Source organism: Paramormyrops kingsleyae, chromosome 20, assembly GCF_048594095.1.
Source record: "Paramormyrops kingsleyae isolate MSU_618 chromosome 20, PKINGS_0.4, whole genome shotgun sequence".
Taxonomy (NCBI): Eukaryota; Metazoa; Chordata; class Actinopteri; order Osteoglossiformes; family Mormyridae; genus Paramormyrops; species Paramormyrops kingsleyae.
In genome coordinates, this window is record NC_132816.1 from 22,458,135 (window position 1) to 22,472,361 (window position 14,227).

The window sequence follows — 14,227 nt, forward strand, 5'->3', positions numbered from 1 at the left end:
GTGTTCTGCTATCCAGCCAGCTCTTTAGGAACCTCTCACTAGCTATTTATTTTGTTTTTGAAACATTGGACGGGGCGGTCGGGGGGTGGCAGAGTGAATTTTGAGTGGGGCCCTTGCTGGGTGCCCCATCCTTTCTCTTGTTCTCCTCATTAAAACCGGCATTGTTCATGTGCAAAAAACATTAAAATGCTTACATACCAACACGCAGAGGTACACACACATGGATAGACACAGGGCTACACGCACACACTCGCGGAGCTCGGGGCTATCATGCTGGGGTGACCTCGCTCAGTCAGGATGGAGGGCATCTGCTGCTTACTGATCTCCAGCAGAACTCCTGCTGCGCCCCTCTCTGTTGCCATAGCAACAAGCGAGGAGCTATGTTCCTCCACATAGAGTGAGCTCACAACTCACTCCTTATCATTAACTTTAATCATTTATTTATTTGTTTTGTAATAAAACAGGCGTTACGTATCTCGTGTGGAATGTGTGCCTCGCTTCAAGTGCTTTGGCAGCGCAAATTACTTCTTGTGCTCAAAAAGTCTGTTTAATTTGAGTTTAATTTTTGATATACTCATTAAAGTCACTTCACATTTAAGAGACAGGGATGCGATGGAAAGACTCAGAGGGAGTCATATTAAATTAATCACGCTGTCTTCCCTGGGAAGTGTGCTGTCTCTGTGGATCCGTCCATGTGTGGCATGCTGACCTTAACATGCACCAACACCATATCTTACACTTTATAGTGCTTTTCAATCATTATATATTCCTGCCTCGCAAATAATATTCAAATAAATAAGTGATAATACCCATGATGCATGAGTTCTGACTAACACAGCAGCTCATTGGGTTTGAATCCTTCCTCAACTGTGTATGTAAGGAGTTTGCAAGCTCTCTTTGTGTGGTGTGGGTTTGAATCCCGTTTCTGCTGTGTGTATGGAGTTTTCATGCTCTGCCTGTGTTGTGTGGGTTTGAATCCTGCCTCTGCTGTGTGTCCGTGGAGATTGCATGCTCTCCCCGTGTTGTGTGGGTTCGAAGCCTGCCTCTCCTGTGTGCCCCTGGAGTTTTCATGCTGTCCCCATGTTGTGTGGATTCGAAGCCCGCCTCTCCTGTGTGTCCATGGAGTTTGCATGCTCTCCCTGTGTTGTGTGGGTTTGAATCCCGCCTCTGCTGTGTTTATCTAGATTTCATGCTCTCCCCATGTTGTGTGGGTTTGAATCCCACCTCTGCTGTGTGTATGGAGTTTTCATGCTCTTCCCGTGTTGTGTGGGTTTGAATCCCGCCTCTGCTGTGTGTATGGAGTTTTCATGCTCTCCCCGTGTTGTGTGGGTTTGAATCCCGCCTCTGCTGTGTGTATGGAGTTTTCATGCTCTTCCCATGTTGTGAGGGTTTGAATCCCGCCTCTGCTGTGTGTATGGAGTTTTCATGCTCTTCCCATGTTGTGAGGGTTTGAATCCCGCCTCTGCTGTGTGTATGGAGTTTTCATGCTCTCCCCATGTTGTGTGGGTTTGAATCCCGCCTCTGCTGTGTGTATGGAGTTTTCATGCTCTTCCCATGTTGTGAGGGTTTGAATCCCGCCTCTGCTGGGTGTATGGAGTTTTCATGCTCTTCCCATGTTGTGAGGGTTTGAATCCCGCCTCTGCTGTGTGTATGGAGTTTTCATGCTCTTCCCGTGTTGTGTGGGTTTGAATCCCGCCTCTGCTGTGTGTATGGAGTTTTCATGCTCTTCCCGTGTTGTGTGGGTTTGAATCCCGCCTCTGCTGTGTGTATGGAGTTTTCATGCTCTTCCCGTGTTGTGTGGGTTTGAATCCCGCCTCTGCTGTGTGTATGGAGTTTTCATGCTCTTCCCGTGTTGTGTGGGTTTGAATCCCGCCTCTGCTGTGTGTATGGAGTTTTCATGCTCTTCCCGTGTTGTGTGGGTTTGAATCCCGCCTCTGCTGTGTGTATGGAGTTTTCATGCTCTTCCCATGTTGTGTGGGTTTTCCTCTGATAATCCAGTTTCTTCTCACCCACTTAAGACATTTAGGTTACCTGACATGTGCCTGATGTAAGTGTGTGTGTGTGTGTGTGTGTGTGTCTTGCGTTGGACTGGCATCCTGCTTGGCATACACTCCAGGATCCCTGAAACTCTGACTCAGGAAACAGCTGGAAGGTAGATAGATATATGGGCTCCAAACATCACATATGGACACACAAGGAGATACCCATGTGTATGCAGATATACATACAGATGGGGTCATTTTTTACATGATTGGTGACTTACCCATAAACTCAATGCCAAGGTTGTCTGCTGTACCAGTTGGAGGCGATGAGAAAGAGATTGAGAGAGAGAGAGAGAGAAAGAGAGAGAGAAAGTTAGGGTCAGATGTAGTTTGATCAGACTGGAGCCTCACCACAGGCAATGAACAATCCTGAGCCCTGAACAAACTGATACATTCTTACATGTCCTGAGTCCTGAACAAACTGATACATTCTTACATGTCCTGAGCCCTGAACAAACTGATACATTCTTACATGTCCTGAGCCCTGAACAAACTGATACATTCTTACATGTCCTGAGCCCTGAACAAACTGATACATTCTTACATGTCCTGAGCCCTGAACAAACTGATACATTCTTACATGTCCTGAGCCCTGAACAAACTGATCTGTTGTCAGGGTCAGCGCCTGTCCATGTCTGTTCCCCGCTTAGCCAGCAGGTGTTGCTGGCCATCTTGTTCCCTCCTCTGTCTTTGTGATCGTCCCTAATGTATTTTTTGTGTTTCCCAGCCGACTGTATGGCGCAGTTGGTCGAGCATGTGGTGCAGTTTGTTACCCCAATGGTCAGGGCTCCAAAGCTGGCTGGCTGCCAACCTTCTCTGTTATTTTATGTTTATTGTTTTTTTCTGTTTCCCCGGTGTTTATTACTTCCTATTTGTTTCTCTGTCATCGGTTTGCCCTTCTTGTGTTCTGTTCTGGTTTTTGTTTTGTACCTTTTTGTTCTGCGTTGATTTGTTTTGCATTGTAGTACTAGTGTCTGGTTTGTCTCCTAGTTTTGATGTCTGATAAACTCCCTAGTTTTGTTGATTAGCCCCACCCGCTGCTCATCGTCCTGTGCTTTCATTGATTGGTTGTTTGAGTATTGTTCTCATCTGTCCTGCATCGTGTCTTGTTAGCCTTGTGTGTATTTAAGTACGGGCTCCTGCTCTGTCCTCCAGTCAGTCATTGCATGCTGATCTGTGAATGTTATGGTGCGTTTGTTCCTCTGTTCTCCTGATTTGTTCTATTCCCTGTTGTTTTGCTTAGTTTCTTGGTAGTGCTTTATTTCATGGTTTTAGTTAATTCCATATTTTTTCCCTGTTTGTTCCCCGACCCCCGTGGTCCTTCTGTTCTGTCGTTTTACTCTGTGTGCAGCTTCTTTAATAAACCCCTGTTTGTCTCTGAACTGAAAGCGGATCGTCACCTTCCTTTCCCCGCCTGCCCCGTGTCCGTAGCATTTGTCCTTACATGTCCTGATTCATGGTAGCCCAACCTTTGCATCACAGATGACATAACAGGTATGTCCATGTGGCATGTAGGAGAACTACTGGACTGCAGGGACGACCATGACAACCCTGCCTTACATCTCGTGACACATCCTCCACCTACACTATGGATTCCCCTCCTGCTCTGCCAGCTTGCTGACCTTACAGTACTGGGAACAGGGGGGCTGAACAGGGCTGATCAGAGCAGCTTCCCCTCCTGAGTAGCTGCTGTAATCCTTTGGGGAGGGGGGGGGATTGGCTTGACTCCTCAGGCCTTGGTCTGAGATGCCTCATATTACTAGGGAGTGTGAATAAAGCATTGCATCTTCACATGTATTTGCCACATCAGGGTTCAGGGTGTTTGTCCGCCTCATTCCTTGTCCCCTCGACACCTCAGATATGCCCCCTGCATCCCCCCCTCCCCCTTCTTCGGCCCCCTAGGTGATACCTGCCGTCTTCCACCAACTACTTTGTTGTGAGAAGTGATGGAAGACATCAAAGGATGCAAACTTCAAAGGTCACTTTCTAAAATCTCGTTTAGGGGCTATGCTGAATGAATTTGAATTTAACTACATGAAATTTTCTCTTTAGTATATTCGGGGAGGGCCAGTTGGGGATTGTGGTCTGTAAAGTCTGATTGCTCTCCTTTCTCTTAAAAAAAATGAGCATCACTATCTACTGACACACCCCCAATCAGAGACACGTCACGCAGAGTGATGGGGATAACCAGGTCACCTTACACCTGCGGGCTTCCCATAGGATCAGCCATTTCAAGAAGCTGGCCCTTATTTCCCCGGCCTATGCAACCTTCCCAGCTACAGGAAGGTGGTCCTGTAACCTGCCAATGACCCGAAATGCTGCCGGAACCCGATGTTGGTCCTGTGACCTGCCAATGACCCGAAAAGCTGCCGGAACCCGATGTTGGTCCTGTGACCTGCCAATGACCCGAAACGCTGCCGGAACCCGATGTTGGTCCTGTGACCTGCCAATGACCCGAAACGCTGCCGGAACCCGATGTTGGTCCTGTGACCTGCCAATGACCCGAAATGCTGCCGGAACCCGATGTTGGTCCTGTGACCTGCCAATGACCCGAATTGCTGCTAGAACCTAATGTTGGTCCTGTGACCTGCCAATGACCCAAAATACTTCTGGAACCCGATGCTGGTCCTGTGACCTGTCAATGACCCGAAATGCTGCCAGAACCCGATGCTGGTCCTGTGACCTGTCAATGACCCGAAATGCTGCTAGAACCCGATGTTGGTCCTGTGACCTGCCAATGACCCGAAATGCTGCCGAAACCCAATGTTGGTCCTGTGACCTGCCAATGACCCAAAACGCTGCCGGAACCCAATGTTGGTCCTGTGACCTGCCAATGACCCAAAATGCTTCTGGAACCCAATGCTGGTCCTGTGACCTCTCAATGACCCGAAATGCTGCTGGAACCCGATGCTGGTCCTGTGACCTCTCAATGACCCAAAATGCTGCTGGAACCCGATGCTGGTCCTGTGACCTGCCAATGACCTGAAATGCTGCTAGAACCCGATGTTGGTCCTGTGACCTGCCAATGCCCCAAAATGCTTCTGGAACCCGATGCTGGTCCTGTGACCTCTCAATGACCCAATATGCTGCCGAAACCCGAAGCTGGTCCTGTGACCTGTCAATGACCGGAAATGCTGCTAGAACCCGATATTGGTCTTGTGACCTGCCAACGACCTGAAATGCTTCTGGAACCCGATATTGGTCCTGTGACCTGTCAATGACCCAAAATGTTTCTGGAACCCGATGCTGATTCTGTGGCCTCCCAATGACTCTAAATGCTTCCGGAACCTGATGCTGGTTCTGTGACCAATAACTGATTTGAAATTCTACTGGAATCTGATCGTTTTCCTGTCAACACATGAATTAATCAGCACACCAATGGCCTCCAGAGAAGTTTCTTCCAGGGGTTCATCAGCCCATGACTTTTCAAACATTCAAGGCCATCTTGGACCTAACCCACATTTCTGAGTCTAACGTCATCTGCAAGACTAACTTCACTGGTCGCTGCGTCTCTGCTGCTCTGTCAGACACTGTCTGCCACTGACTCAGATTGATGCCTCTGGCTTTGGGTCCCTGCTGCGTAATGAGTACCGAGGTTCTCCTGGAGGTTAGTCTGTACCTGGGAGTGATGGACAGCTGTTTAAATGAAGACTGAAGTATGTGTGGGTCCCAGGTCTATCCTTCCTGTTGGCACCATGCTAAATACACAATCCCAGAACAAACACACATCAACAGCAGGAATGGGCAGCCCTGAATTATCATGTTAGCCTAGACTTTCGGAGCACTGACTTAAATTAATTAGCTACGGGATGCTAGCTGTGTTTCTGGTGTTGTGCTGTGCTTTGGCAGAGTGCGGTGCTCAGTTATGCTCTGGTACACCACGTTGTGCTATGGCACAGTGTGTCCTATCCTAAGTTATGGCATGGAATACCATGCTAAAGGTGCTGTGCTAGTCTATAGATTATGCTAAGGTATGGGTATGCTGTACGATGCAACACTATGCTGAATTATGGTGCTCTGTGTTAAGGTGGGCTCTGCCAAAGGTTACGATGTGCTGTGTTTAGGTGTGCTCTCCCAAAGGTTAAGGTGTGCTCTGTCAAAGGTTACGGTGTGTTGCATTAAGGTGTGTTCAGCCAAACTGAATGCAACATGAGAGCACTCAAAGAAAAATCAGGTTAGTAGAGAAATTCTTGGAACAGATGGGTCTAATGCTAAAGTAAGGTTAGCTATTCTGAGCATGGCTGGGCATATGATAATGATGTGCTACGCTAATGCAAGGGCACGGTTAAGGTGTGACTCGAGCCCCCTTCCCTGTGATGTTGTCATGGATACCAGGGCAGCCCCCCAGTGTTCAGCACTCCCTAGACAGTCACCACCAGCTCCCTATTTATAGACATGTTGGTCATCGCATGTGCACTCCGACACTGTTATGGCGCCATAGCATGTTCCCAGAGACCTACACATGGACACACTGACAGATACACACACACACATGGACACACTGACAGATACACACACACACATACAGATACACTCTCACACACATGGACACACACACACATACAGATACACTCTCACACACGGACAAACATCGACATACACACACACATGCATACACATACAGATACACTCTCACACACATGGACACACACACACATACAGATACACTCTCACACACATGGACACATACACACGGACACACACGGACACACACACACAAGTTTGTAATTATATCTTTGTGGGGACCATCCATTCATTTCTAAGGGCATAACCCTAATCCTAGCTACGATAACCTGGTCATGTATATCCAGCCCTAACCTTAATTATAAGTAACCAAATAAAATACAAGATTTTTGGTAGTTTTAGCTTTTTGATTGCAGTCACATATATTTATTAAATTGACTTTCCCCGTGTAGGGACCAAAACAATAGTCCCAACAATGTAAAAATAACAGGTTTTTATTACATTGTGGGGATCATAACATAATATATATACATGACCACTCTCCCTCTCTCTCTCTCTTTCACCCCCACACACACACAGATTCACACACATGCTCACTGATCCCCAGAGGCTGTTCTGGTCGCGGCACATGAATGAGCCAGGGCGTATTCAGTGAGCGTGTTCAGTGAGCGTGTTCAGTGAGCGCGCTGGAGCGAATGCAGCTTTGGGGCCGGACGCGCCTCGAGTGCCAGCAGTGGCAGAGATGTGTAATCTTCCCATTAGCGCACAGCGGGTGGCGCCCCATTACAGCATGCGCAGCCGCACTCCAATCAGCGGCTCCGTCTCCCCCCGCTCCGTTCACTCCCTTGTTAGCATTAGCATTCCGCCGACATGGCCGTTTCCGCGGGTTCGGGACGGTGACAGCCGCATGTGGCACGCTCGCGCTGCGGGCTGTTCAGCCGCATCCCATTGGCAGCCGTGTGTGGGCAGTGGAGGTGGAGACTGACCTGGCCCAGGAGCTTCGGGAAAGTTCCGGAAAGCAGCATCTCCCCACATGGTGCGTTAATGAACTGCGTGGGAGTGTCACTTACATCACATAACAGCATCACTACTGACAACCATACTCAATGTCCTCATATATTCTCTGCTATCTGCCTTTTTGTACATGTACATGTGCACACACACACACATACACACACACACACACACGCACTGTATATAATTACACTGCATATACACTGAACACAAGCACTGTATACAAACACACACACACACACACACTGTACAACCATGCTGTACACACACCGCACATACATTGTACACACACTGTATACACACTCAGAGTACACACACTGTATACACACTGCATCACATTCCCTGCACATACACTGTACACACAAACACACACTGTATACATACATTTTAAATACATTGTACACACACACTGAAAACACACTGTATGCACACAAACATGCACTGTAGAAACACACTGTACATATACTGTACACAGACAATGTACACACACTCTATGCACACAGATACACACACACTGTACACACATGCTGTACATACACTGTAGACACACACACACACACCCCTGCACATGCGATACCCCTGTTAAGGGAGAGGTGCCTGGAAACAGAGACACACAGACACAGGCTTAAGCTGTCCTCTGCTGTTGTGAAGTCACTCCGCCACAATGCACTGAGCGAACAGCAATGTGAATTCACAGGATTACTGGTAAAATTCGAGGCTTCCATATTAACAGAAGAGAAAACGCACCCTTATGCTTACGGCTGACTATAGTCATGTTCCCTGGTAAACAGTCTAGGCAGGCAAGCAGTGCACTGCACACGGCTCAGAGGATAACCGTGTATGTGACAAGGCACCCTTTGATAGGGTGATTGATCGGCTACTTGATTGATTAAGAAAGGCCCGATTAAACTTACAAGCTGCTCTAAGACCAGGATACTGACAGATGTCCTTTCAGTAAAACAGACACATTTCAGCATGTTCAGCAAAGCTGCAGCCTAATTGCAGAAGGGGTCTACACCCTAGCTTAGCTCAGCTGGTTCCAGTGCCCTGCTTCAGATGGGTATTACCACCATCCACTGGGTGGCGCTAGGGGGGGCAACCTTTTGATTCATCGGCATAACAGACCTGTCACTACATTTCAGAGATTCCTTTCCGCTTACTAATTTATGGTGACAAAGTGATGTGCAGAACAACTATGCTGTCACTTTGCAGAAGGTAGCCGGCACTCCAGTGTGCTGAAAGGAAGCCCAACCTTCCCACACCTAATGCGGGGGTGCAATGTGAGCGGGGGGGCGGGGGCGTGCGTAAGCACGGCAAGCTGCCAGCGTGTCGATTCAGTCAACATGAGCAGAATGGCTTTATTGAATGATACCCGAGTATGATGGAAAGCGGAGCTGCAGTGGCGCAGTGCTGGTGTGTACAACATAAAGTAATGGCAGTGTGCATATCTAAGGAGCATTCAGAGGTCAAGGAGGAGCACTGAGATACAGGAAGACAGGCAGGGCTATCCAGGGCAAGTCTGTATGAGCACCATCATCACCAGCATCAGTGTCACTTCACAAGGAGAGGCGATGTCACACTGCAGCATCATCCATGCCAAATCACAACCAGCTTCAAAACCTTCAGAGTAATGACCACCTTCAGCCCCTAAACCATAACCACCTTCAGAGTAACAACCAGCTTCAGCCCCTAAACCATAACCACCTTCAGAGTAACAACCAGCTTCAGCCCCTAGGCCATAACCACCTTCAGAGTAGCAACCAGCTTCAGCCCCTAGGCCATAGCCACCTTCAGATTAACAACCAGCTTCAGCCCCTAGGCCATAACCACCTTCAGAGTAACAACCAGCTTCAGCCCCTAGGCCATAGCCACCTTCAGATTAACAACCAGCTTCAGCCCCTAGGCCATAACCACCTTCAGAGTAACAACCAGCTTCAGCCCCTAGGCCATAGCCACCTTCAGATTAACAACCAGCTTCAGTCCCTAGGCCATATCCACCTTCAAAGTAACAATCAGCTTCAGTCCCTAAGCCATAACCATCTTCAGAGTAACAATCAGCTTCAGTCCCTAAGCCATAACCACCTTCAGAGTAACAACTAGCTTCAGTCCCTAAGTCATAACCATCTTCAGAGTAACAATCAGCTTCAGCCCCTAAGCCATAACCACCTTCAGAGTAACAACTAGCTTCAGTCCCTAAGCCATAACCATCTTCAGAGTAACAACTAGCTTCAGTCCATAGGCCATAACCATCTTCAGAGTAACAATCAGCTTCAGTCCCTAAGCTATAACCATCTTCACAGTAACAACCACCTTCAGCCCCTAAGTTATAACCACCTTCAGAGTAACACCCAGCTTCATATATCCAACATATAGGTACAATGTAACGTGGATTGTAGCTACTAAATGGAGCATGACGAGTCCATGAGGGACCTGCATGCAGAGGCAGACTGAACAGTGAATGTGAAATCTGCCCAGCAGGGGGCTTCCAGGTTACTCCTGCCAGCCACCATGACTGGCCAATGACGTGCCGGACAGGCAGCAGAACACAGCTGAGTTTCAGAGACACGGGTGGAAATACCTGCAGGTATGAACACCATGAAAAATACACTCTTTCCTCCATCCATCATCTAACTGCCAAAGTCGAGTAAAGAGTCCATTCCAGCCAAGGCCCCGATCCCTCAGCTCCTAGGATCAGAACCCACAACCTTCTGGTGACACGTTGGGCTTCCGTCACTAGCACCACGGCACCACCTTGAAGCTTGCCATGACCAACATTGTTGTGATCCACATTCCTGCCTTGAGGGTCACCCCTTTGCCTGCCATCCCATAAATACAGGGAGGATGGAGAAAAAGCTGGAGGCAGATGGAAGAGCAGAGCAGCACAGGGTGTTCTGGGGGCTGCTTCGCCTCCTTGCTCACTGGCAAGGGGGCGGGTCTTCACACCAGCACAGCTGAGGGACACCTTGCGTTCAGTAAGGGAGGGGTGTCAGACACATGCAGTGGCCTGCAAAATCACTGGAGCCCGCTTCAAACGATCAGATTGGCCTCAGTTATATATTCCTCCTGTTGAATTCCTTTAAATGATTTCATGACAAGTAATTGATTTTGACTGTGAGAGACTTTGAGTTTGCAATGAAAATACTGACAGAAGGAATGTCTCTCATTTTTAGGGGGATTCAACACTTTTGCAAGGCACTGTAATTTGCCGTTACATATATTATTCTTTTTTTGCAGTGCTTTATATGCCAGCTGCAAGAGGAATAACAGTATATCTTTCTGCCAGGAGCAGGATGTCAGACGTAAAAAGTGGCATTTACAGGCTGGCTGTTTGCGAGTCGCCGGTACCTACTTGGATCAGACAGGATGGAGTCGGTCTTGGGAAGAAACTGGTCGCAACGGACACCTTGATATCCCTCCTTACACCTACAGGGAAATAAAAGGAAAGACAAGAGGTCACAGAACTCACAGCCTGTGCCGCCAACATGAAACAAGCAGAGATTCCTGGACGAAAAGGTGTGGCCACTGCAGGATAGCATCGCTGTGTGAGCGACATTAAACATCACAGCGTAATCCGTGTTTGCATGTGCATCACACGCAACTGCATACGCAGAGTCACAGTACATCAGTTATGCAAATTGCATTGCATGCTACAACATCGCAATCCTGCAGCAAATAGCACCAAGTGACCAGCATGCAGGAATTGCACAGACTCACTTCCCAGTCGGACATGGCAGGATTTGGGAACAGGAAGCAGACAGCAAGGTTTTGTTAATCATGTATTTTTCATGCCGGTATCTCTGGTCAATTAGCGGACCCCAAAAGCAGAGTCTGTGAGCTAAGGACTGGAATACTAAACACCCCCCGCCCTCCCACCCCAATGGTGATGGAATGAATAGAGAGCCCTGATGCATCATGGGGAGGGGGGTGGCTGTCATTAAGCTGGGAGCCTGCGAGTGTGTCTGTTTGTGTGCTGCTCCCTCTGTCTGCCTGCCTGCATGCTGCTCCCTCTGTCTGCCTGTCTGCATGCTGCTTTCGCTGTCTGCCTACCTGTCTGCTGCTCCCTCTGTCTGCCTGCCTGCATGCTGCTCTCTCTGTCTGCCTGTCTGCATGCTGCTTTCGCTGTCTGCCTACCTGTCTGCTGCTCCCTCTGTCTGCCTACCTGTCTGCTGCTCCCTCTGTCTGCCTGTCTGCATGCTGCTTTCGCTGTCTGCCTGCCTGTCTGCTGCTCCCTCTGTCTGCCTGCCTGCATGCTGCTCTCTCTGTCTGCCTGTCTGCATGCTGCTTTCGCTGTCTGCCTACCTGTCTGCTGCTCCCTCTGTCTGCCTGTCTGCTGCTCCCTCTGTCTGCCTGTCTGCATGCTGCTTTCGCTGTCTGCCTACCTGTCTGCTGCTCCCTCTGTCTGCCTGCCTGCATGCTGCTCCCTCTGTCTGCCTGTCTGCATGCTGCTTTCGCTGTCTGCCTACCTGTCTGCATGCTGCTTTCGCTGTCTGCCTACCAGTCTGCTGCTCCCTCTGTCTGCCTGTCTGCATGCTGCTTTCGCTGTCTGCCTACCTGTCTGCTGCTCCCTCTGTCTGCCTGCCTGCGTGCTGCTCCCTCTGTCTGCCTGTCTGCATGCTGCTTTCGCTGTCTGCCTACCTGTCTGCTGCTCTCTCTGTCTACCTATCTGTGTTTTGCTCTCTCTACCTCTCTGCATGCTGCTTTCTCTGTCTCTCTGCTGGCCTGCCTGTCTGCTGCTCTCTCTCTACCTATCTGTGTTGCTCTCTCAACCTGTTTGCACACTTCTCTCTCTCTCTGCTAGCCTGCCTGTCTACATGCTGCTCTCTCTGTCTGCCTGTCTGCATGTCTGCATGCATGCTGTTCTCTCTATTCGCCTGCTGTTTATACTGCAAACCGCACAGACATGTTCAGTGTAAAAGCAATGCATGGCCATTGCCCAGTCCAGCAGAAACTAGGCTTTGCACACTAGTTCTTTTTCCATAACCATTGCAGCTTTGTCCTATTTGCTACAGGGTGAGGTCAGGAGGCGTGGCCATTTATCAACCTGTGAGGTCATACCTGTCCTGGTCTACCATTGGCTACAGGGTCAGGTCAGAAAGCGTGACCAATGATCATCCTATGAGGCAACACCAGCCCCAGTTTCCCATTGGATGCAGGACTGGGGCAGAGGTACAGTTACAGACTGTACCTCTGCATAGCAGACTGAAAGCTCATTAGAACTTGGTATTGGGTGCATCCTTGTTACCGGACAGCAGATGTTATGTGTGACTGCGATGTCTTTGAAGAAATACTTTTTTAGCTCCTGTGAGGTGTGACTCACACGTAGGCGTTCTGCAAAATGCCCAAAGAAGGAATGAAGATGTACTCGGTGCCATGCCGGTGCCAAACTGCCGTCGGCCGTAATCCGCGCACAGGCAGGCTGTTTGCCTACATGTCATGTGACAGGTGACATGTGATTAGCCTCTAGCATCATGTGATGCTCTCGAGAGCCTCAGTGGTCCTGGCTGTGAGTCACACGATCTGATGTGTGAGGTGCTGGAGCACAGATGCACGGGCGGCCGTGTGTGTCTGCGTCTCGCGTCTCTCCCCCTCTTCGCCTTCAGCCGTAAATGAAGCCCTCATCGTTTCTGCCCCTGACACATTTGCTCAAGCCCACTTCCCTCTGCTTCCCTCCATCTCCACGTTTCCCTCAAGGTTTCTTTATTCCTCATACGCACGATTAGCGCCGCCTCGACCCCTTCCGTTCCAATCCCCAATCCCCATTAATCCTAACGAGCAATCCCTCATTAACCCTGCCCCTAGATCCCCTCCTCCATCACATGGTCCTGACCAGCATCGCCATTAACTAATCATCAGCCCGAGGTTCCTCCATGGCTATGAGGCATTAGACACGAGCAGCGTTCTTCTCTAACGCCGAGGTAATTGAATGGCAGCTTTGAATGGCTCAGCCCATCCCTGTGGTATTTAACATCTTATCCACTGAACTATCCTCTCCTTGTCTCTTTCAGGGCGTGTGCGATAAGAAATAATCCTGCTAAGCTGTCATATCATGTTAGGCATTATTTCCAAACCGTGCCTATAATACAGCTCGGGGTTAATCTAATGGCGCGCGGTGGCACGGGGACTGGCATGGCTTTTAATGAAGCCTTCCTCTGCTGATTTCCCTGGTGATAAGATGTCGGCTGCCAGAGAAGCTGGTTCTCACTGAAGAAGGTCCCCCTTCACTTCTTGGTTCACACAATGGAAAAGGTCGCGGCGGCAGCGTAATGGTGAAAGGCGGCAGATTCAGAGCCATAGGCTGAGCTGCACTTTCACTGCTGACCCCGAACTCGTGGACTGTTCCCGTTAAGTACAATCCAGCCATGAGAAGTTGGCCAAAGCGGTCTGTTAAGAATAAATGGTTTCCAAAAGCAGAATTCCACGTGTTTTCTGGGGCAGGAGAGGCCATGCCGGCAAATGGATGCTGATTTCTCATTGCTGACCTTTAGAAGATTCCCCTGGGATACAGCACATTACATTGTTAAGGTCCCAGGTTTTGGGCGTGAGATAACATCTGGTTTAACTGTGATCTTTATCCCGTATCTCGCCCCTCATCCTCTGACCAGAGGCATCTTATCTTCCTAATGAATATTTCAGTCCTTTTTATCAAACGGGGCATTTTCTGAGGTCATTACGGTCCCAGGCGATTGATTAAGCTCAAAGTCATCTTA

At 49.1% G+C, this 14,227-nt stretch overlaps 1 protein-coding gene across 1 annotated transcript in view; it reads right to left on the bottom strand.

Moving 5' to 3' along the window:
• The window catches only part of nrg3b (neuregulin 3b), a 175,105-nt gene that overhangs the window by 14,518 nt on the left and 146,360 nt on the right, over positions 1-14,227 (bottom strand). Inside the window, exons 6-7 of the mRNA XM_072703505.1 lie at positions 10,870-10,943; positions 2,264-2,290 (exon numbers count right to left, since the gene is read on the bottom strand). Of these exons, the coding sequence (XP_072559606.1) occupies positions 2,264-2,290; positions 10,870-10,943 (101 nt within the window). The remainder of the gene's footprint in view (positions 1-2,263; positions 2,291-10,869; positions 10,944-14,227) is intronic.